The 25,222-nt window shown below is 37.6% G+C and overlaps 2 protein-coding genes across 2 annotated transcripts; one reads left to right on the top strand and one right to left on the bottom strand.

The window, feature by feature from the left end:
• Window positions 1-7,087: 7,087 nt before the first annotated feature.
• Window positions 7,088-9,213, bottom strand: LOC115447078 (lipase 3-like). The gene has a single exon (XM_030173994.1). It carries the CDS (start codon window positions 9,176-9,178, stop codon window positions 7,691-7,693), a length of 1,488 nt encoding a protein of 495 aa, XP_030029854.1. The 5' UTR covers window positions 9,179-9,213; the 3' UTR covers window positions 7,088-7,690.
• Window positions 9,214-20,054: 10,841 nt separating this feature from the next.
• Window positions 20,055-24,949, top strand: LOC115447075 (glucose dehydrogenase [FAD, quinone]). Its single transcript, XM_030173991.2, has 4 exons — window positions 20,055-20,126; window positions 20,560-20,674; window positions 22,876-23,009; window positions 23,280-24,949. The coding sequence occupies exons 2-4, from the start codon at window positions 20,563-20,565 to the stop codon at window positions 24,789-24,791; spliced, it is 1,758 nt and encodes a 585-aa protein (XP_030029851.1). The 5' UTR covers window positions 20,055-20,126; window positions 20,560-20,562; the 3' UTR covers window positions 24,792-24,949.
• The last annotated feature ends 273 nt before the right edge of the window (window positions 24,950-25,222 follow it).

The following is a 25,222-nucleotide window of genomic DNA, read 5'->3' as shown; positions in this document are numbered from 1 at the left end:
CAAAATGAGAAAACACAATGAACAATCGTATAAAAATGACAGATTCGAAATTCAAATGTAATATTTTTTTATAATTAAGTGTAACAGTATTTATGGCCAGACTAAGTATAAACATGTTTGGCGCTAGATGTAGTATATTACTTACTCTAGAGCGCTAAACACACGGTTGGGTTTTGTGGTCTGTAATTTTTTTAATGAGCAATTAAGTTGGTAGCTGGTGGTAGGATATTTTTTACCCTGATAACGGTGTACAAGCGATCCCCCGGCTTAGCAACCACGGAAGTCCCAATGACGATTTGGTGGGCCCTACCGCTATCACTGAGAGTACCAGCGGACAGTACGCTGGCAACCCGCAGCTATTCGGTCACGGGGCCCGGGAGGAAGAAGGGAGGAGATAGAGGAAAGGGAGAGAAGAGGAAGGAGGAGCTTTATTAGGATGGTTTAAAGGGAGAGGGAGGGAGATGTTCGCAAACCCTTATAGGCCTCAATGTGTATTTGGCAACCAAAAGGTATACACATTACACTATGTGGCTAGAGTCACGGCATAATGTTCCCCCGTGCATGGGGCTGCATTCGGTGTGAAGACCGAGCGCACAAGAATTGCCTCGAGGGGCTGGTGGTAAGATATTACTATTCGTTCGTAAAGCGACCACCGTACAAAAGGTGTTAAACCCGCCATAGTGGCCCACGTAAGAGTGTCGCGTTCCGGGATCAGCCTGTGTATCTGGTTCAAACAGTCCGGCATAATTGTGTCGACTGCCGTGGGGTAATCATCTCTCGTTAGCTGACATCCTATTGGACCTCACTCCACTTACCACCAGGTGCAGTAATGTCACTTTACTGTTGACGTAAAAAATGTATATATTAATATTTATTTTGTTCGAAGCGTTTTGTTATTTTACATCTATTAAAACAACTTTTGATTTTCAAGATAAGTATGTGGTTTTATTTAACGCAATGTCAAAATGGCCCAGTATATACTTAGAATGTGACGAGTGACGAGACGAGCGAGTCGCTCGCCCGAACATACCACGACCACCCATTAACAATATCAATAATAACAATCATTTATTTCAGACAACGGCGATCCATATAAGAGTTAATAATAATAGCAGCCTAAAAATATGGTTAATAATAGGAATACAGAAAATTTAAATAATAATAATAAGCCTTGATGAGCCTTACTGAGGCAACAATGCCAGCAAAGCGTTAGTCTTATTTGACTGCTTGGAGTTTTATCCAGCGAGATAGCAACGTTACCAATTTGCTATTGCATTCAGGATAGTCTCAGTGCTGTCACGCACATGCTGGAGTAACAATAACAACACTATCCTAAACATTAATGATTTACAGCTGTAGTCTATGAGTACTATTCGATCGCCACGCAATGGCCAAAAACGAAGATTTTTCTATATTGTGGGAATTAGATACAACTTTAGAGTTTACATTATGTTTTGAATATAAGTTGGACGTCTGCGCCACGGCTAAGACCACCTTTGTAGTACTCACCTAATTTACAATTTTGATAGAACACTTATTTTTCACTAATTAACAAATTATAGCATTTTCTAAGATAATAATGTATTATTTTATGTAAATTTTAATGCTAACAATACATATTGCAACCTTATTTACGAATAAAGAAGAATAAAAAAGATACTGTAATTAATTAAGGTATAATATATTTTTTCCAACATCAATTAATATTTTTTAACAATGAGGATTCTATTCGATGTTTGAAACGTTAAAATTACCTACGAGACCTTTCAAATATGTTTTATATTATTTTTAATTTATCGCATAATATGCAGGCACGGTATGGATGGGGTAAATACACGGAAGCCCTGCATCTCGCTGAGGAGCCGGCGGGGACGAACGAATGACCAACACGCGTGACCTAGCAATAACCTAGCTTTAGCCTCGAGTACCAACGGAGGTGCGATTTGTATGTCCTGAGTATTTTCTTCCTGGAATAGCACACGTAAGCGGTATAGAATAGCAATGCATTCGTTACGAGCTATCGTCGCCGGTGGAGCAGAACCGACACTAACATCGTCTCTCATACAAGAATTAGCATCATATTAAACCTACTTTAAAAAGAAGGAAGTTAAGTTAGTAACAATTGGTCACGTTGTTATTTTCTTTAATTTTTTCAGTGAATAAAAAAGCATCATTATACGGCCTCCGCATTAGTTTCCTGAGTGTGCGAGCCTCAAGTTCAGGGTTTCATTTCTAGCACACGCCATTGAAATAGGTAAGTGTCGATTAAAAAAATACATCAAGGTTGCCCTAGATTAGATTTTGTGTCCTATAATATCGATGGTTGAAAGTCTAATTGACATAAGCGAATTTGTTTTCGAAAAAATTTAACTAGTTTAGAAAAATATAGAAAAAAATGCTGGTTTTAAAAATGAGACTTATTGTCGCAAATAATGTGTCTTTCAACCGTCGATGTGGTACATTAACTTAGTGTTATAAGTGACAGTGAGCAGTACAGCCTCACCACGAACACGCGCTTAGCGACGACCGGTGGCACGTGGTACGTACTCAATATAGTTTCACGATAGTAGGATATTAAAAATATCGTTATTTGACCTTGAACTTCTAAGATTCAGAATAAAACTCCTTAAAACCGAATAGAATATAAGTTAGGCACAGTAGAGCTTCAAAATACTACATATGTCAATTTGTTTAAAAAAGCATATACCTATATGTATAAATATGTACATATATATATTTACAGCGAATTAATAACCTCCTCCTTTTTTAAAGAAATGTATTCAAGTATTCTAAACACGAATAATAAAAACAAGTCTAGTACAAAGCTCTTTATTAACACTTCATTACCCCACTATTTCGTTATTCACTGTGCGATATTATGCATCGCAGAACAATTTAATTGGTCTATAAATAAGCTGAATGAAATGCGAAAACGTTTGTAAAAATGCGCTTGAATGAATTCACTCACTCAGCAATAACAAGCCCTAGCTTATAAAGTTAATTATGTCGAAGAAAACATTCGCGTGACATGCAAATATTTGTTTTGAATCAGAGAGGTCGAAGGTCGGTTATAGTTCAAAGACACATTCACGCTCTTTATCCTTATAGGTGTAGGCAGAGGTACAACTAGTGCATCAATTCTTTTCTTAAATTGAATGAAAAAAAAGTTATAGGGGCGAGCCCAGTGGTTGAAAAACACGACAAAAAATATTTATTAGATACTCCGCTAAGGTGATGAATACATGATATATACAATATACTGTACGTTCACATAATGGAGTAATCAGGGAAATGAAGTAAACTAGAAGATGCCCGTATTCCCATAAACAGGCATATATTATTAAAATTAAACTATTTTACGGATTTTATACGGATTATTTCGAAGACTTTGCAGCCTTCGTGGTCACGGGGGGGACTGAGGTGTTGTTCCTCCGCAAAGTTAAAGTTACTATATCTACCTACATTTTACAATTATACAACTTTTTAAATTTTTTAGCTGTTGGTGGTCCGATCTACGCAAAATGAGCTGGCAGTGTCTTGAAAAAATTTCAATAATTAAAAACCGCGATAAAATAGTTTAATCATAATGTCTAACATTCGCGTAAACATAAGAAATCATTAGGCATGTATTAGTTATTCCAGAATTCAGTGGCATCCAAAAGACTTATTCACAACATAAAGCCTGTACACTATAAGGGTGAATTTATTATCAATATTCTCTATAATTAATTATGATTCTAATAACTTTCCAGGTACCACAACACCAACTGCTTTTCCGTAACATTTTGCTAATCTATAATTACGTTTAGCGTCCGTCTTGCGCGGCGTCTCGGCACTAAATAAGATTACTGCGCCGGTGGCGCCGGCGGATGCGAGCGTAAACACGATTTCCTTCAAGATGCCACACTTTGATAATTACCTATTGTACCTAATTATCGAGAACTGATAGAATTATTTGATATTTTGTAGCATAATAAGAATTGCATTAAATGAAGTAAAAAAAATGTTGGTAAGACCGTATATTCTTGTATACTGTCTATTTCTAATTTAACTCAAAACTTGCATCTCCCTTTTTGGAGATGGTACAAAATTGGGCCAATAAGCCAAAATTTCTTACATAAAAATAATACACGATTAGTAATCAAATAAAGAATACCTGTATTATATACTGCCTACTGCTAACTACGGGCTCTTCAACTGAGAGGGTTAATCATAGAATAACAAAAACGAATTTAGTTTTAAAACAAAGAAAACGATAAGTTACTAAAATAATAATAAAAAACATCAAGCCGATAGTACAAATAGTACAAGGAACTGGACTTTGGACCCTCTATTTGTTTGACCAGCAAATCTATACTAATATATAAATCTGAAGGGTTTGTTCGTTCCACCGCGCTAATTTCAAAAACTACTAAACTGATTTTGAAATATTTTTCACTAATAGGAAGCTATTACTCAAGTGCTATAGGCCTTTTATTCTAGGAAAATATTTATCTCAGAAATACTTTTTCACACGGGCAAAGACGCAGGTAAAACCTAGTGTAAAATAAATATAATAGTTTCCAATGTCGAATCAATTGAGAGGGTCCTAGGCCCAAGTTAGGTACAGAGGCCGTGTGAACCTAGACATCTAGGAGTAGCAGTACGTGGAACTCATTGTTGGCTAGTTATTTATCATGATTATGTCATCATCAAAAAGCGGCGATAGCCTAGTTGGGTGTGAAACGGACTGCCAAGATGAATGTCCACAGGTTCAAGTCCCAAGAGCACACACCTCTAACTTTTCTAAAATCATGTGTGTATTCTTTGTGAATTTATCGTTCGCTTTAACGGTGAAGGAAAACATCGTAAGGAAACCTGCACATCTGAGAAGTTCTCTATAGGAATTTCGAAGGTGTGGGAAATCTACCAATTCGCACTAGGCCAGCGTGGTGGACTAAGGTCTAATCCCTCTCAGTAGTAGAGAAGGCCCGTACTCAGCAATGGGCAAGTATATAATACAGGGCTGATATTATTATATTATATATGTCATGATCATTAATCATTTAGTATATTAACTTGGTATGTAAGCCTATTCGATTCCCAGAGAACGCAATAATTTATAAAGACTTTTATTCTAGAAGTAGGTATTGGAATTCGTTCACAGTATCTTATGTGATTGTCCCCCATCGTGGTATTTTTTCATACGTGTACAGCACATTGACGCTACTGTACCTGATAACCATCAGAGCGGAGTCCAAACGAATGTCGATTGACAAAAGATGATTATCCCTCGGCAATCGCCACAATTATGCCGGCCTGGTGGAACCGGGTATACACAGGCTGGTCTCGGGTGTTGAAACCCGCCATAGTGGCCTGCGGTTTGATATGAATACAACATAAGTGTGGATGCAATAGTTAGTCATCAAAAGGAGGAATAAGAGTTTCTAGACCTACCCGTATTGCAGATAATTACTCTAAAAACATATAAATAATTAACGAAATTATAATAGTAAATAAAATATTCCCAGCTAATATTAGGCTAAGCCGTGAACTGACCTCATAGATCTCAAGCCAGTACTCTTGACACTTCTAGAATATTATTATATGTGTGCACATAACATGATGTTATACGCCTATACCGCAATTATTGGAAGTTCAAAACAATACCTATTATTAAAACAATATTAAACTAAATCTTGAAGATCCCGAACTAACAACTTCATATCCGTATAGTAAAGTTATTACTGTTCGGAGCATGGTTCCTCGTTTATTATTAGATCGGAGTTCGAGCGAACTTTCAACGGATATATGATAATATATTCCGATAATTATATATTAATTAAATGCAAATTGTCTATGCATTCCTCACTGGAAGCTTGCGTTCTTGGAAGTATTTGCAGAGGTTTTCGCAAGATGGTTTTGTGTATTTCTATATCTAAACAGTGTGCCTACATCTGCTCTACTGCAGAAAATGCAGTAAGATACAAGTGTACCAAATCGATAGTAAATATAAAGTTTCCTTTTGCCCCAAGGCTTTACCCGCGTCAAAGTTCTTTTCCAATACAAAAGTCCTTCTATGCACTTCTCGGGAATATAAAGTTTCGTATATGTTAATCTAGAACAAGGTCTATGATGTTAAGTTCTACAGTATATACACCAACTTTCTACCACTGTTTAACCAAAATCAATTAAACAATTTATGTGTTTACTTCTAACATTCAAACTTCTAAATGAATACTTTTTACAATATTTTTTTTATTGCCTCAGTAGGCAAAGGAGCAAGCGGTGCGCCTCATGATAAGCAGCATCTACCGCACGTGGACTAAAGCAAAGCCAGAAGTACAGCCAAGCAACGGCAACGTCAAACATTCACATTTATATTAGGAGAAGGATAATTTTACTAAAATGCACATTATTGATTTCTCGAATATAAACACAGTTAGGTAAATAGTAATTTGACAGAATATTAAACGGTGTACTCTATTTATAGCATATATTCTAATATAAAGTGATATTGGACTTTTCGTCTTACTACATACAGGTCTACTGTTTATGCCCGATATAGAAATGTGGCTCGCCCCCTAACACATAATAGGCGGAATACTCATGTCAAAAACTATGTGCATCACTTGCTCCTCTGCTTACGCCTTTGAAGGTAAATGCAATTGTATATTGTTTTTTAATATAATTATATTATCTAATGCATTAGGTATTTTACACAAACATAACATTTTTTATTTTCGAAGATTAAGCATACTAATAGCTATGTTAGGTTTACGAGCTAATTGCCAATTACCGAGCGTTCCAAACTCCCGGGTGTCAAACCCGGAACCTCAGTACGCCAATCGTACACGATGCAACTGCTACTGAAGCTGTCAATACATTTTTTTTTCAATATGGATAATATAATGATTACTTATGTTCAGCGAATGTTAGACATTGTAATAAAACCATTTTACGGATTATATCGCGATTTTTTATATTATAATTTTTTCCGGAGAAAATAATTATATAAAACCCGCAATAAAATTGTTTTATTTCAATGTTTTTGACAAAAATTAATAACAATTTTATAACACATAGCTTATCCAAAATAAAAATACAATTTATTATTAAATTATTTATTAAAAAAATAATATTAACAATAAGTCAGTCTTTTGTGTTCCTCTCTCGATGATATAATTATAGAAATGATTGACACAACGGCCCCGAACGATATCGTTATATATCTATTTCCTTGACTCAGAGATATTATGGGTCAGTATAAACAGAACGTCATTAAAGTAGATAAGTACTTTAAATTCTAGGTGTTCTATTATAGGACATTGGTGTCACAAAAATTGGCATCTTATGTTTTTAATTTCTACAAATACAATTTTAATAAGAACCAGTCTTTTTACCTTTCTGCCCTAGAATGAAAGTATTTAGTAGCATTGTATTGTATATCTGTTTAATCTTAATTCCTTTGCTTCTCTTATGATTTACTTTATAACTGAAGCTCAGGCCAAGTCCGGGTCTCTTGACATTCTGCGCGTTGCATGGAGTGACGTATACCATTAATTATGCATGATTAATTAATGTTAGGTATTTGCTAATATTAACATGAGTGTTAGATTTAGAAAAGCGATGAATCATTTTTTATCTTCAATCCCTCTTAGTATACTGCTCGTCTTCATATAAATACTGTATTGTAATTAAAATGTATGAATTACATTCTTAACGATACGAATCTAATATGATTGAAATTGTAACCAGAATGGACCTCGTATGGATTGAAGGACTTATGCCGCTCTTCAGCATTGAATGCTCTTTCAAGGTACTCCAAAACCTTATTATTGAGTAATCTTGGAGCATTAATAGCCCACAAGTAATCCAAATGGTTGAATTCTGGATCGGGAATTAAATACATTTCTTTCTTGGACTCCAAGGCATGATACAGCTTCTTGACATCATGTTCTGATGACAGCAAATCATTTTTCGACCAAAACAGAGAAATAGGTAAGGTTATTTTGCTTAAATCGTACTCCGGGGGATATACAGAGCCGTATATCTCGAAATTCTTGCTGCCGTAGTCAAATTGCTGGAATTTGCCTCCCGCATTTATCTCTTGAGCGAAATGAACTACCGTCTTCCAAGAAGTTCCTGAACCTAAATGGGATAGGAAAACTGGTAGCAGAGAACTATTAAACTGCTTCTCGTTGTACCCACATATGTAGAAGGCTATGTTCTTGCACACACTAAGGTCCGCGGCGTCTAAGCTGCACGTGCTTGTTATTTTACCCAGAGCAGAATTCTTTGGAACAAACTCGTGAGTATTTGAGAGCATATCCATCGATGCTGCGCTACTGGCGACCGGAGCTAGGGTTTTGATTGGAGACTGGATGTCCGATAGGTACACCACGGGGGCTAGCGCGAATCCAGCAGTCAATTTATCATTGTACTCCGGGCGAAGCGTCAACATCGCAAATAGTATTGTGGTACCCATGGAATGCCCTATGTATGTGATCTTAGTATTTGTACCTTTAAAGTCCAGGATGTAGTCTATAACAGCGGGGATGTCATGCTTAGCTACATCGTGCCAGGAGAAGTTCCAGTAGGCTTTCGAGTTACTGTTCAAACTGGTATGTTCCCTGGAGTACCTGTTGCCCCTGACGTTTGACATCCAGACATCATATCCCGCGTCAGCTAGCACATATGCCAGTCCTTTGCCTGGACCGTTGAGGATCCAATCAACAGAGCTCGCGAACAAGCCATGTTGTAGCAACACAGTTTTCGTAGGCACAACTCCACCTCTTTTCGATCTAGGTATCCTGTGAAAGTTTATTACGTATCCCTTAGACACAACAGTATGAGTTTCGCATACGTATCCATGACGCGATATGATCCCAGGAGCAGTCAGGAACTCATCAGGATTCTCAAGTTTGGCCTCATCTTCATCGATAGACCACGGCTCTGTGATCTGCCGTCCGCTGTCTTTAACATTATCTATGTACTTGTAAATGTCATCGGTGATTTTCTTGTGCTGGTCTTCAAGGTAAGTCCGAGCGTCGTCGTATCCATTCACAAGTTTTTCGACCTGATCTTTCTGTTCTTGGATGAAGGTCATCAGCTTGTTCTCTACCAAGGACTGTAGTGACCATGACTGTTGCTCCGCAAGCGGTAAGAGCACAGCAATTAATAACACAATGTACTTCATTATCGTGAATTGTAAACAGACTGAAGCTGAGCGCGTTCGCTTGTATTTATATAGTTTGATCCACTGATCCCGGGTCTTAGGGCAACACGTCAATTAATAAAAAACTGGACACATGTGAAGTGAATTCTGCTGAAGGTTCCGCGTGTATAATAAGCTTTTATTTAACAATTTCTGTGGTCACAATTTTTTTTCTTCAATTTAATCATCAAACAAACGATGGATTAAAATGGCGCATATCGCATAAAAACAAAATATTTCGTGATCTTCTTGTATATGATATGTGTGAATTTTGTGTTCTTAGTATATCTCCTAATCACCAGATAACATATTAAACACCTAATGTAGATAGTACTCACTTAATTACCATTTGAGAGCAAAGTTTACAAAAATTAATTGATAACCATGTATTGTTTATACGGGGACCGCAAAGTGATGCACCATTTACATGATGGTATATGGAGTGAGGTCTAGATAGTCTTGCCTGATGAGGTATGTTTATCCCTCGCTAGCCTATGTGAAATGGGATATACACAGGCTGATATCGGAACGGTACACAGATGTTTCTTTTTGTGGCAAGCCTCTTATTGTCATCTACTCTGGGAATGGTCAACAGACGATGCCTGGCATAGCACCCACAGTGGCCCCGATAGGGAATGGGAAAATAAGAAATAAAGCAATCAATTTATTTTCCAAAAAGTTACACTTCTTATAACAATTAGCAAAGATGTCCACACTACTCCACACACTAGGCTATGCCTGTATCGTGGAAAGGTTAGGAACTTCCTAGAACGGGCGGAGGGGAACTGTTCACGGGTTCCTTTAGGACTCAATTTATTGTACAACCATGAGGTATGCGCACTGCACTGTGTGCCACGGCCGACGACAAATATCCCCCTACGCATGTGCATTCATTTGGTGTGAAAACTGAGCATACAAGAATTGTCCCGGAGGGGCGGAAGGCGACACAATAACGTGCACTATGGCGGCTTTTATACAAGTATCCTTCCAGCAAATAAGGGTTAATCTATATATATATAAAAATGAATCCCTATTTACCTTGGTCACGCCATCACGCCTGAACGGCTGAACCGATTTCGCTATTTTTTTTTTGTTGTGTTTGTTGTTGTCAGGCGAAGGTTTTTATAAAAGAAAAACTTCAAAACTTTGCGCGGAAAATTAGAAAATTTAAGAAAACTTAACGAAAATATTAATTTTATATAGCTGTCAATTGTTTGAAATAACTGACAGCGATTGACAGAATGCGCGCTGAAAATTCATAGTTAAGAAAGGACAACGTCTGTCGGATCAACTAGTTTGACAATATAAATAGTATTTAGATCACCTCATATTCTGTTTGACGAGTTACAAATATCAAAGCACGTCGACGTCAAGAAGACGTCGTAAAACAGGCAGTAAGTCTAAACACCCTTATAATTGCGGAACCCTAAAATGATATCATTTTACAATTGCAAATGTCTCGTTGTTTATTACAACGATCTCGTGTCATATCTGTGACAAAGCTACGTTGTTTTTTAACCGTTTCCCGTGTATTATTAAAGTGTTTTTAATTGATAGTGTTTGACGTATTTCTTTATCACCTATATTATCTACAGTGGTGTGGACTTAAATAATTTACGTATGAAAACTATGGCACTTGATACTAAAATTTTATGTTTTGGTTGGTTGGTGTAATCAAAAGCAAAACAATATCAGCGCATTATTTTATCCTGACTAGTCGATGCAAACTTTAATTATTAAGGGGATTTTGCCTTTAATGACCACGCTGACATATGAAGCCTAAAAAAATGAGAATATCGCTTGAGAGAAAGTTAAGTGAATTTAAATGTTATCAAATGTTACGAAATGTTCTGTTAAAGATGTACCTGATCGCGACGGTTGTTCGTAGTGCACTGCTCTTAATTAGTGTGTGCGCATCAATAATATGCAATGTTGGCACCAAAATACGTCGTGTGCTTGGGTTTTACCATGCCAGAACAGTGGGTTTTTTATCCATCTATCCTGACCTTAGTGTCCATAGATTAGTTTACAACACTAGATAATATATTATAGTATTTATTTATTGAAATTACTGGACTGTATTAATGAAAATTCTAACTTTAGAACGATACGTCTTATCACCATGTCCAGACGGGTCAGTCCAGTTGACGCGAAGGTTATCTACTGATAAACTTTGTAGAATCCTGCATCCACAAAAAAGTATTAATACAATAATAAAGAAAACTTAATGAAAATAGTTTAATTTAATAAAAAAATAATGACCGATATAAGCGATCAGGCTTTAATACCCCACTGTTTCCGTCATAGGTAAAAAATACGTTTTTCCTGCAATAAGGCGAAGGTAAATAGTGAGGTTTCTTACAAAATTACTATACCATAGCCAGAAAGGGAAAACCTAAATGTTTTAGATAAACACCCTACATACTTTTATCTACATAACACTACTTAACCAAGCCAAGTAATAATATGATTCCCTATATGATATTAGCAAGCGGTCGCTCGTTAAATGTAAGCCAAATTATTTTTGCTACGTGAAACAAAACATACAGCCGAACATTGGACTTCCTTTTTTTGAAGTCGGTTAACAAATGTTGTGCGTTGTCCTTACACGATAAGAGCAGATGTCTAAAGGCAGTAGTGATATAATACCGAAAATCATCCATTAATGTTGTTTATTACGAATATACTGTGTGCGTAAATGTATTTCTGACTGAACGTATAGTAATGTTGACTTTAGGAGGGGGGGGGGGTGTTGGGGTTAAAATTATTTTTATTAATATTTATTTTATTTAAAACTGTCACTTTTTTATTTTATATATTTTCAAGAAGACAACTATATGGTTTCATTTATTAACGCAATGTCAAAGTAACCCCGTATATTATGAGATAACACTGCTTATACGCAATACGTTTTCCCTTTTTGACGACTACTTCGATAGCATAGTAGCATAATGGTACGATTGCACGCTGAAGTCAAGGGTTAAACTGCTAAATCGGATAAAGTAATATTGGATTTTTCTGGTCGACATCAGAGTCTAGAATTAGACCCGATAAATGGCAATAATGACCCCTATTCCAAGACAACTGAGTGTGATAATAAATTCTCAACTCTCAAATGGGGAATAGGCATGATACTATGATAATACTACTTTAAAAGTTGGTAGTTCTCGCATATGTGAGAGTCCGCCAGGGTAGGTACCAACGCAATGTGTATTTCTACCGCCAAGCAGCAGTGTGTAGTCACTGTAGTGTTCCGGTTTGAAAGACATTGTAGCCAGTGTAACTACTAGACATAATGAGACTTAACATCTCATGTCTCAGGATGGCGAGCGCAGTGGAATACCATACAATACTTTCAAATTCAAGATGTTAGATGGTGTTTCTACTGTTTATGGGTGGTTATATAGCTTACCATCAGGCGTTCGACAAGCTCGTCTTGTCATACAAAGGAATACATATATTTTTTCATTCTTTGAATACAGCATATTTTTATACGTGCACGGCAAAATGAACCCACTGCACCTGATGGTAAGTGGAGTAGGGTCCAACAGAATGTCGACTGACGGGAGATGATTACCCCTCGGCGCTCGACATAATTATACCGGTCTGTTGGAGCTGGATATACTGGCTGAACCCGGAACGCGACACACTTACGTGGGCCACTATGGCGGGTTTTAACACCTTGTGTACGGTGGACGTTAGTGGATATAAAATATATCCTACCATCAGCAAAGTGATACATGAGTGATACATATTGTAAACATTAGTTCAATGAATTTCTCACTACCGACCACGAGAGCACACGTTTACAGGGTTTTAACCTTTTCCTAATCAAATATCCAGTTATAAACGTTATATAATAAATAGATAATTGTAATCGTTATTTCCTAGTAAATGTTATCAGTTATTTACAAGTGTGGCGGGACAAATGATAAACGGTTCAAGCAACGCCTGAATGGCAGTCCACTACGCTTGTTCTAACACATTAGTCAGTCTCATTAATACACTAATAGATCAGTGTTTGCATTTCACATAGCTTCTAACTGTTTTCTATACTATAAATAAAGTTTGTTAGAATTGAAACCGCTGTCAGATTTCAATGACTTTTTGTACGTAATCGTATCTCGGATTCCATGCAAGGTTTTTACCCTGGGTTCGAATCATGGGTCGGATTTTTCAGGAGCAAAAAGCTTGCCCCTCTCATATCGTGAGACGAAACACAGGTGTAAAGTAGGTGGCTGGATTGCATCTCTGCCTACCCCTTCCCCAACTTACCCCCTGTGTCTTAACCCTGGAAAACACATACTTAGTGGTGACTTTGTTACCGGGAATAGTCTGACACACGCGGAGGCGCCAGAAATACCTAGTTTTTATTACAAATAATATTGTTAGAAACTGAAGCGATTTTTATTAAAATAAAAAGAAATGTCACTGAATATAGATATACTTTCACATATATTACACAAACCTAATAGGTACTACGGTCAATGAACAATTGCTCGCTCCCAACTAATGTCAAACGCTCAGTATTTTATAGCATAACGTGTCACAAATACCTTTACAAGAATATTTTTAACCTAACAATGTAATAAACAAGTTATTGATTCGGCATTCGCCTCTAGGCATACTTAAGTACCTTCTTGTTGATACCTATGCCACAAGATATCTCATAGGGTCAGGGATATATATTGTGGAGATTTCCGTTGATATTACCGACAATCTCAGAGTTATCAAGGTTTAAACTAAATTATTTCAACAAAACTATTCCATTTTTATATCATATATTTAGGTATGTCGTTTCGTGTATTGTGTATAAAGTCTAGGTATAAAGACAATATAACACAGTTTAGTGTTACTAGTACCGATAAGCCGAAAAAAGAAACAAATACGTTTAAAAATTTATTACTACGAGTTTGTCTCTATTAGAAACTGTATATACAGGGTCATTTTGACATTGCGTTACTAAATAAAACCACATACTCGTCTTCACCTTTGCTGTCATTATGCCAAAAACATACATTAATAACGAATATTTTCACCGAAAATCCTGGTTTTAGTATTGTGTCTTTTTTATCATTGTAGTAGACTGAAAATACGATGTTGCCGCTGCTTTTTTGCCCTGTTCTTCGTGGTGGTAGTAACTTGAATCGGGAATGAGGAGATCTGTAGAACGAATATCGTTGACAAAGCCCAGCAGATTAGCAAAGTGACATTGGACGGGGTTCTAGCTCGTAGGACTGACAACAGATCTGGTAGGTAAGGTCTAAAATAGATACCACGTACTGGCAAACGCAACATTCGGCGTCCTATAAAGACAGACGACCTCGTAAAAGTCACGGGAATCTGCTGAATGTGTGTCGCTTGTAAGAAGTTGGTCTGGAAATCTTTGGGGAGGTCTATGTTGAACAGTGGACTTCTAAAGGCTAAAGAAGAAGATAGTAGGATATTTGTATCCGCCCAGATACCGACGTAAATAAGATGCTAAACCCGCCGTAGTGGCCAACGCGTGTCGCGGGATGAGTCTGTATATATATACGGTTTAAAACAAGCTGGCATGTGTTGACTGGTGAGAGATAATCTATATATAAAAAAGTTAATTATGATTCAATGTGAGTTATTTATCTATGCAGGAGTCTTGATTGAGCCTGGTATATAGCAAAACTCATTCACATAAAATGGAACCTGTCACCTGTGTACCTAGCATATTGTGAGTGTTTTATAGTCCAGCCTACGTCTGAAAAGAGAAAAATGTGTGATGTTATGAAAATATATCCAAGAAAAGACGCCACGCAAGTAGAAATGCGAGCAAACTAGATTGCTGGTGGTAGGATATGTTTTATATCCGCCCGAATAGCTACCACCGTACACAAGGTGTTACAACCCGTCATAGTGGCCCACGTAAGTGTTTCGCGTTCCGGGATGCTTATGTATATCCAGTTCCAACAGGACAGCATAATTGTGTCGACTACCGAGGGTAATCATCTCTCGGCAGTCGACATTCTATTTGACCCCACTCCACTTACCATCAGGTGCAGTGGGGTCACTTTCCCGTGGTCTTATAAAATAATGATAATAATAAGCTGCAAAGCATTAGGACAGATATTATCCAAAATGTATACATATGTGTTAATAGGTAAGTGCTCGAGTGTCGACCCGAGAAGTCAGACGGTAGGTTATCTCCCTTCGCATAATAATATGTCACAAACAGTTCATTATAGGTTATTTGTTTACGTGGTGATACCTCACCGCGTGTCTGTAATTGTTTCAAATGATGCCACTATTTGTAGGTGGTTGTATTTCTTACCATCAGTCGACTTGTCCGTCACAATAGTTTAATAGAAAAACTTACTCCCTGTGTTTGTTAAGGCGCTTTCCTCTAGCAAAACGGCACGCTAGCTGTGTTTTTCGAAGCTATCTATTTGTTCATAACACATATGGAAAAAAATAAACATAATACACACATAACACAAATAATTAATTTCAAAATAGGATCCCACGAAATACTTCGTATTTCAGTCATGTATATTGCTACTGTTATTGCTGTAGTTATCACTTACTCTAAGGTGAGCGGCATGCTCGTCTCGTCATATAATTATGCCTAAGTAATTGTGAAAATATACAAATACATGCAAATTCATTTATAAAAAAAAATACAGTGGTTTCGAAACTTCCGTGACATTGGTTGACGATTCATTATATTTGTAAATACTCGCGTACGACCGGTAAAATCGGACATACGGAACGAGATAGTCGTGAAATAACGACCAAGCTCCTTAAATGAAGATTAAAAGAAGGACGCGCGCTCCACTTCTGTAAAACATTAAACGTAGTAGCATATCCAAGAACTGTAATATCGTATAATAGAGTCCGGCGAACAAGTCCTATCACAAATATATGGCGGCAAACTCAAAATCTACGGTTCGTAACCCCGAGAGATGAGTTTGTAATGATTTCTTATGTTTACGCGAATGTTAGACATTGAAATAAAACTATTGACGAATTTTATGGCAGACGGGATGGTCCGCCCCGTAACCATTAAGACTGCAAAGTCTTCGAAACACCGGGAAAAACTAATTACATAAATAACCACGTTAAATCCGAAAACAGTTTCATTTCAAATAAGTTTATCTGTAATTTTTTATTTGAAAAATTATTATTATTTTAACGAGCATAAATAAAAACATTATTTAATTAATGTTTACATGGGGTCAGAAGTAGGGCTGCTATTCGTCCGGCTTTCCCCGGATTTGTCCTAGTTTGAAGGGCGTCCGGGGGCCGTCCGGCAGAATTTTTAAAAAGTGTCCAAATGTAACCCGGACAATTTGTTGTCACGGGAAATCCAATATTTTATTATAGATAAGCGATAAATTGAAATAAATCTTAGTTAACAATTCATTAATAATGACCCGCATCCAAGAAGGCACGGCAAAATAGTCGACGATCGAACGCCCCCACCTTAGCTCGCCTAGCACTAGCACCTAGCTAGGGAAAGACCCATATTTTGCCCAAATGACCGGGATTTTTGCCGTGTTTATCCGGCGTCGGCAATTTAGGTGATGGCAGCCCTAGTCATAAAGAATATTTTTTAAAATTTACCGCCATACTTTCCGTGTCGCGACTCGCTGGCTAGACTCTAACTGCCGCGCTCCACTCATGCGCATCTTTTTCATACCATAGACAAAGTAGAAGTGAATTTATTTATGGAACAACATAAATTTTTCCGTTGTTAATATTTTTTATAACAAAAGTAATTAATTACGTGGTAAGTTATAGTGACATTATCTCGGCATTACACTATACTTATACAATACTAGCTTTTGCCCGCGGTTCCGCCCGCGTTATAAAATTTTTCGAGCTAAAGTTTTCCGTTATAAAAGTGACGTTTCATTACGGCTCCGCTTCTATTGGTCATAGCGTGATGATATATAGCCTATAGCACTCCAGGAACAAAGGGCTATCCAACACAAAAATATTTTTTCTGTTCGAACCGATAGTTCCTGAGATTAGCCATTACTGCTCCGCTCCTATTGGTCATAGCGTGATGATATATAGCCTATAGCACTCCAGGAACAAAGGGCTATACAAAACAAAAATATTTTTTCAGTTTGAACCGGTAGTTCCTGAGATTAGCGCGTTCAAACAAACAAACAAACTCTTCAGCTTTATTTAATAGTATTTCTATATGTGTTGTCACGATATAGGTGGGTTCTATGCAAGTACTGCCAGCAATCTCATTTGTATTTTTGGTATCTAATGCTTAAGGTTATTCGTTATTCAATGACATAGAAGCTAAATAGAAGTACATTATTTTAAAAAGTAATTAAGTAATATGTCATGCCAATAGATAATGTTGATTAAAAAAATATATATGTACAGGGTGGTGTTCATGCGACATTCATTTTCACATGGCTCCTGATCGGTACTTAATTAAAATAATAACAAATAACTCGATATTTTTTTAAATGAATGAACAATATAATTAACAAAATAACCAATGTTAAGGTGGTAGCTCAAGGTCCATTTTCATACATTTTGTTTCGGCTTTAATCTGGGTAACTAAACAATATTGATATTTCGGCCTTTAAAATTTAATATGACGAAATTTTAAAGGCAGAAATATCCATGATTATTAATTATTTTTACATTTTTCTTTCAACTGCGAGAACTAATCACTAACTAGACGTGAATTTAAATTCTTTACTTGCCAATACTTGTTTAGTTACCCAGATTAAAGCCGAAACAAAATGTATGAAAATGGACCTTGAGGTATCGCCTTAACCAACATTCATCACGCCTTTATTCCCAAAGGGGTTTTTTTTTTTTTTTTTTTTTTTCAAGTACAGACCCCACAGTCAACACCGGGGGGGACAAGCGAATGGGATACTATGAACCCCCCGGCTTAACGACTGCGAGGCCCTGGAGGAAGAGAGGAAGAGGAGAAATAGGGGGGGAAAGAAGGGGGAAGGAAGGGGAAGTAATAGGATGGGCGGAGAGGAAAGGGAGGTGAATTGTTCTACGAGTCCCTGTCAGACCCCCCATGTGAACTTGCAACCATGGGGGTGTAAGCATCACCTATAGTGTGCCTAGGTCCGCGACATAATGTCCCCCCGTGCATGGGCGTGCATTCGGTGTGGAGACCGAGCGCACAAGAATTGCCTCGGGGGGGGTCCCAAAGGGGTTGGCATAGGGGAAGCCAAAGCACACACTTTTCGCCATGTGCGTTCCGACCCATGATGTAAGGGGTACAAAGTTCAAACTTGGGGCTGGTATTGCGTAGAAAAACCCAATAAAACTTTATCCGATCTGGGAGTTGAACCCATAGCGATGTCGTACCGACCGCGTCATACAACTAAGCCAATGAGACGGTCAGTTTTAACCAAATAATCAAAAATCTTTGATAATTTATTATTCACAAAGAATATTAAAATCCCTTTAAATAATAACTAAAATTACCAAGGTTCTTGGTTATGTATTGATTATTTTAATAATTACTTAGGAACAATAAGTTAACAATTGTTCCATTTTACAGTAAGTTGCAAAGGTCTATACATATAATGCATTCTAAATTAGATTTATAAACTTTCAAATAGCTACTATTATGTATAGTTAGGTTAGGATAAAGTTAAAATAATAAAAGTATCGTCTGCCCCTTCATAAAACGTACTGTTTACCATATTGAAGAAGAAAGAATGATTTATCGTTGAGGCAATATCGATATAACATGTACAATAAAAGGAGAGAAACACAAAATATTACACAATCACACCCATTGTTCTAACAATGGGAACCCTCATTCCCCGCCTTGCTGCAATACTAGCCTGGCTGATACTGTAGCGCCGATTTCCAATGAGGGTGATGTACGGACTAAGTTATACCGATTTTAAGTTATTGAATACACGGTAGCTGGTACCAGTATTAAAGACATTGACATTTTACAGACCATAATGATTTCTTATGTTTACGCGAATGTTAGACATTGAAATTAAACTAATTTTCGGATTCTATCGCGGTGTTCGTATTTTATTTTTTTTACCACCTGTCAAGTGTCACATACCTCTACAAGAACCGGGAGTATACAAAATAGATTGCAACTGTGGCCTCTCTTATATCGGGAATCTCAATCTCAATAGGGAAGACGGTTGGAAGCTTGCACAAGCCTGGGATCCAGTTCTACATTTAATTAAATCGGAACCCAAAAGACCGGCTGCCAGACTTCAAGACACTGTGAGCTCATTCTGCGTAGATCGGACCACCAACAGCTAAAATTTTAAAAATTTAAGAAAGTTGTATAATTGTAAAATGTAGGTAGATATTGTAACTTTGACTTTACGGATGAACAACACCTCAGTCCCCCCCGTGACCATGAAGGCTGCAAAGTCTTCGAAACGTCGGAAGAAAATAAAATACGAACACCGCGATAGAATCCGAAAATTAGTTTAATTTCAATTTTACAGACCAGTGAATTTAATAAAAATGCGACGGTCACATGTGCCATGGAGGTCTGTGGAACATTCTCGAAAGATCTAGAACGGTCGGAAACTCTCAAGCAGAATTGAGGTCCTTTATCGAGTTTTTACTGCATTCTGGAAATATAGAGATCTTTCGAGAACGTTCCATCACAGAACCTTTCACATTAAGGTAAGCGCTAGTATCGACGAGTGCCAGTTAACAGTACTTCATATAGCGTACAGTGGAATAATTGTGCCGTCCCGTATTTACAAAACACTCTGTATATGCCATATTAAAAAATAAAAAATTTAATTGTTCTATAAAATGCAAATTTTTGTTAAACTTTTTTGTCACAGATATGTAAACACCGCCTTATCAATCCATATATTTGAACGGTTTACACGTAATTATTTTTAGTTTCTGGGCCGAATTTCAAGGAAAGGTGGTGTCTTCGCTCTAAGGATATCCCGAAAAAACAGCAGTAAGTCTTAGATTTTTTTAGGTCAATTTTGGACCTTGTGTCAGCGTTTTCATCCATGTTTAGACCCTGATGATTTTGAAACTAGACATGCGTTCGTTAGTAATAGTCGCGGGACGCGTCAGCGCCGTGGCTCACCGCCTGAGAGGTTTCGCGGGGATGCGGCCCGGCCTTCATTTTTAACTATGCAACTTCGTCGTCAGCGTAGCAATTTACAACTATACAATATTTAAAAATGGGTAGATAGTGTAACTTTGACTTTTCGGATCAATCCCGCCCGTAACCACAAAGGCTGCAAACTTCGGAACGTCGGGAGAAAATAAAAAAAAACGCGACAAAATCCGAAAAATGGTTTTTTTTAATGTCTTTCCCGTAGACATAAGATCATTAATTATTGCGAAGTAAAATTTGTCACATTATACTATACTCTCTCCAGGCCATGGACGCGATGGCAGCTGGTAAGATGATCCAGGGAGTGCAAACCGCCTTCCAGATGCTGAGTATACTCAAACTCACGGACAGCATGTACCCCCCGCAAGCAGATATAATAAGTAAGTGTGCGTACTTTATGATTTTATTTCAGGCATGGCATACATTGGACCTGGGGCGATAATCTCAATTTATATTATAATTGTAGATTTAACAATGCTATATTTAAATCAAGTAATATTTAGATAGAATTGATAGCGAATTACCGTTAAATAGTGTCGGTAGGAGTTTATGGTTCTTCATTTATGTCCACTCTACTGCCCTTAATAGTAAGTAGTATTCAATGAGGTACTGGCGAAAGACATAGCCTGTCTTTCTATGCAGGTGCTTTTAAACAGGCCGGCATAATTGAGTCCTCACTATACAGGTGTTTTCAAATAGGCCGCCATTTAGGTCGAAATGCGACGGTAATCGTCTCCCGGTTGGCATTCTATCTAATTCCAGCTTCACTTACCAACCCTCCAACGCAATTCTTATGCGCTCGGCCTCCACACTGAATGTACACCCATGCGCGGGGGTACATTTGCCGCGGCCCTAGTGACACAGTTCTTTATGTATACATACCTCATAGTGGTAAATTCACATTAAGGGATACAAGGGCCCGCGAACTATTCCACTCCTCCCTTCCTACTCTTATTCGGGCTCCTGCGGTCGCTAGGCCGGGGGATTGTAGTTTCCCCCAGTATAGACTGCAGGGACGCCTACAAAAAACTTCATTTACCATAAGGTGTAATGTGGTCACTTTGTCATGCCTTATAAAAAGATTTTAATCTACCAGACCCCCACTCTAGATATTTTGAGTGAAGTGTGAATAGACTAGCTCGACATGGATTAGAACCGCAACCTTACAGGAAACCAATTGTTGAGGGTAAATTATTGCCAATATTGGACTTTCAAACTGTACATTGTTGGAACAGGGCGCATTCCCTGTCATGTTTGGGAAATAAATTTATCCGCGTCTGCACAACTAACTGATAAATAATTTACTTGGATATTATATTTTATTAGTAGAAATGTAGCGCGTAAATGTTTATATTTGAATTTACATAGTTGAATTAATTATTGTGAAACAACGCATTGACATACATTGATAATTATAATATATTAGGCGTTGCTCGCGGCCTTGTTCGCGTAAAAACATTTCTCACCACAAAAGACCCTATATTACTGTACTACTAATAGCTGCCCCTGTAGGACGTCAGCGCCATCTATTTGAAAATAAGATTACCAATTATATTCTTTCCATTGGACCAAATTACCGGAATAAAAAGTACCTTAAAGATACGAGAACAAGGTCCATTCCTGTGCCAAAATCTAAAGAACATCCAAACATGTTCACACTTTTACATTTATAGTATTAATAAGATAAGATTTTATGGGGTTTTAAACTCTTTATTTTTTTATCCTAGATTTTTATTCCTTTTTTAAATTAACCGAGACTAAACTAAAATAAAATGAATAATGTCTCATCAGACTTGGGATGTAAATGGTGACGATCACAGTTTGAAATCCGGCACCCCTAGCAGGAATCTACATATAATTGTAACGAGTAAGTTAACATTAATGCGACAATGCATTAAAGTATTTCTCGATAATAATATAATAAGAATATCAGCCCTGTATTATATACTGGTCCCACTGTTGGGCACGGGCCTCCTCTACTACTGAGAAGGATTAGACCTTAGTCCACCACGCTGGCCTAGTGCGGATTGGTAGACTTCACACACCCTGGATAATTCCTATAGAGAATTTCTCAGGTATGCAGGTTTCCTCACGATGTTTTTCTTCACCGTTAAAGAAAGTGATAATTCACAAAGAATACACACATAATTTTTTAGAAAAGTCAGAGGTGTGTGCCCTTGGGATTTGAACCTGCGGACATTCGTCTCGGCAGTCCGTTCCACAACCAACTAGACTAGGGCCGCTTTTCGCTTCTTTCTCGATAGTTGTTTGACAATAATATAGTTAAAAATTCGTATTGCCGGTTCCCCTACATTTTGAGTTAACCGATACTAAGGTTACGTGATTTACTCAATCTTTACACGCGCGCAATCTTCACGCTGGCATATTTTAGTTCCAAAAACACTCACTGGGGCGCTGTTCAAATTTGCATACAAAAATATTTTTTAACGAAACCATTACGTCAACGATATGATATCGCGTAACTTCAAACTAGAGATACAGACTAGGCAATCCTGTAACAACAACCTATGTATTAAGTATGTACTTATTTTTTTATTTATAACTTTTAATAATATTCTAGCTTTCCCGTGCTACGACGTCATCGTGATCGGCGGAGGGACGGCCGGCTGCGTGGTCGCGAGCAGACTCGCGGAAGATCGAAAAACTCAGGTCCTTCTTATCGAGGCAGGAGGGTTTCCTCCGTTCGAATCCACCGTAAGTACGATACATTTTTTTTCTGTGCATTATAATACAAACGGATTCAACCAATCAATAAATCAATCAACCTCTCTCCGTCTACTGCTGAACGTAGGCCTCCCCAAGTGAGCGCCAACCATCCTGGTCTTGAGCAGCCCGCATCCACCCGCTACCCGCCACCTTTTTCAAGTCGTTCTAATCCATCGAGCAGTAGGGCGTCCCACACTACTAATTATTATACATGTATTAATGGGATTTTTTTCTTATAATATTTTTCTTATTTTACAGTTACCAGGCTTGTTGGTGTATCAAAAAAATTCAACAGCAGATTGGAAATACACGGCCACAGATTTTATAGCGGCAGAATCCTGTCAAAAGAACACAACAGAGATTTTATCACTTGGCAAAGTGCTTGGCGGAACCAGCACTGTCAACTATCTCATTTACTCTGAAGGTGGGAAAAAAGACTACGACCAATGGGGTGCAGCTGCCAACGACTCCAATTGGAACGGGGAATCAGTACTCCCCTACTTTATCAAGAGTCAGCGGTTGGAGGACCCCACTATTGAGGAATCCGCAGATGGAGATTTCTATGGATATGACGGCCCGATAATTCTCACCAAAGATAGGACTCAAGATGCTGAAAATTATTTAAATGCATTCGAACAATCTGGGCAAATTGTACGAGACGATACAAATTTTGAAAATCCCGTAGGATTCAGCCCAGCAATGTTTAACATAGGAAATGGTGTCCGGCAAGGTACTGCCAACACCTATATTAGTCCAATGAAAAACTACACGAATTTCCATGTTTTAAGAAATGCATTGGTAACTAAAATAATTTTTGACAAATCAAAAAAAGCTGTTGCAGTGCAAGTAACTGTTGATGGACAAAAGTTTACAGTTAAAGCTAAATTAGAAATAATACTTTCAGCTGGCGCGATAAACTCTCCGAAGGTTTTAATGTTTTCTGGTATAGGTCCAAAAGAAGAATTGAAACGTCAGGGTATTGAAGTTATCTCAGATCTTCCAGTTGGCAGGAATTTGCAATATCAATCATCTACAATATTAGTATTCCGTTTTACAAACACTCGAGGCAAGCCAGCGTCTATGGATCCAGGCCAATACCCTGCTACAGTAATCGCCGGCTATGTTGCTTTAAATAAGTCTTGCGACCGACCCGACTATCTCGCTCTCAATTACATCAACTACGCAAGCTTTCTGTCACTTTATAGTAAATTAACTTATCAGTTTCCTGATGAGGTCACTAACGATCTCTTCTCACCATGCGGTAAATACAGGAGTAGTGACCAATACCAAATCATGTTTTCTGTCCTCTCCAATTTGAATATGAAGACGAGGGGCGTGGTATCATTGAGTAGTACCAACTTCGACGATCAGCCTACAATTAACGTGTCAAAATACTACCAGAGTTCTGACTTAGACAATCAGGTTAAGTACATTCAAGATTTTTTCAAAATCGTAGACACGCCCTTTTTTAAGGAGGCTGGAGGAGAATTCCTGGCTCCAGTATTGGAAGAATGTGATGGCCTAGAAAAATATAGTACGGAGTACTGGAAATGCTATGCTCAATGTATGGGGTCTATAAGACCTTTGTTTGGAGGTACTACGTCTTTGGGCTCTGTAGTCGACAGTAGACTACGTGTGAAAGGAGTGAAGGGGCTCAGAGTGGTCGATGCTGGTATAATGACGGTACTGCCGAGGGCTGTCCTTCTGGGGCCTACAGTAATGATAGGCGAAAAAGCTGCTGATATGATCAAAGAAGATAATCATTTGTGAGATATTATTTCTGATGTCATTAATATAGTTTCCGTGTGTTTTAAAAGCTTGTGTAATTTCTAATATAGTGAACAATACGATGGCATCATAAAGAGTTTATGATATCGTATGTTTACACGAATGTGAGACACTGAAATAAAACTATTTTACGGATTTTATCGGTGTTTTTATATTATAATTTTCTCCCGACATTTCGAAGACAAATGCAGCCTTCGTGGTCACGGGCGGGCCTGAACTGTTAGTCATCCGAGAAGTCGAAGATACAAAATCTAGGTAGATGGAAAGAATGTATAGTTTTAAAATGTAGGTAAATTTTTTGCGAGAAAATTATAATTTAAACACCGCCATAAAATAGTTTCGTTACCAATCATAAAAAGAAAAAAAAATGTTATAGAGATGAATTTTAAACAAGATAATGCTCAATTATTGAA

Source organism: Manduca sexta, chromosome 12 (assembly GCF_014839805.1).
Source record: "Manduca sexta isolate Smith_Timp_Sample1 chromosome 12, JHU_Msex_v1.0, whole genome shotgun sequence".
NCBI lineage: Eukaryota > Metazoa > Arthropoda > Insecta > Lepidoptera > Sphingidae > Manduca > Manduca sexta.
This window is presented reverse-complemented; position numbering and strand designations above follow the sequence as displayed.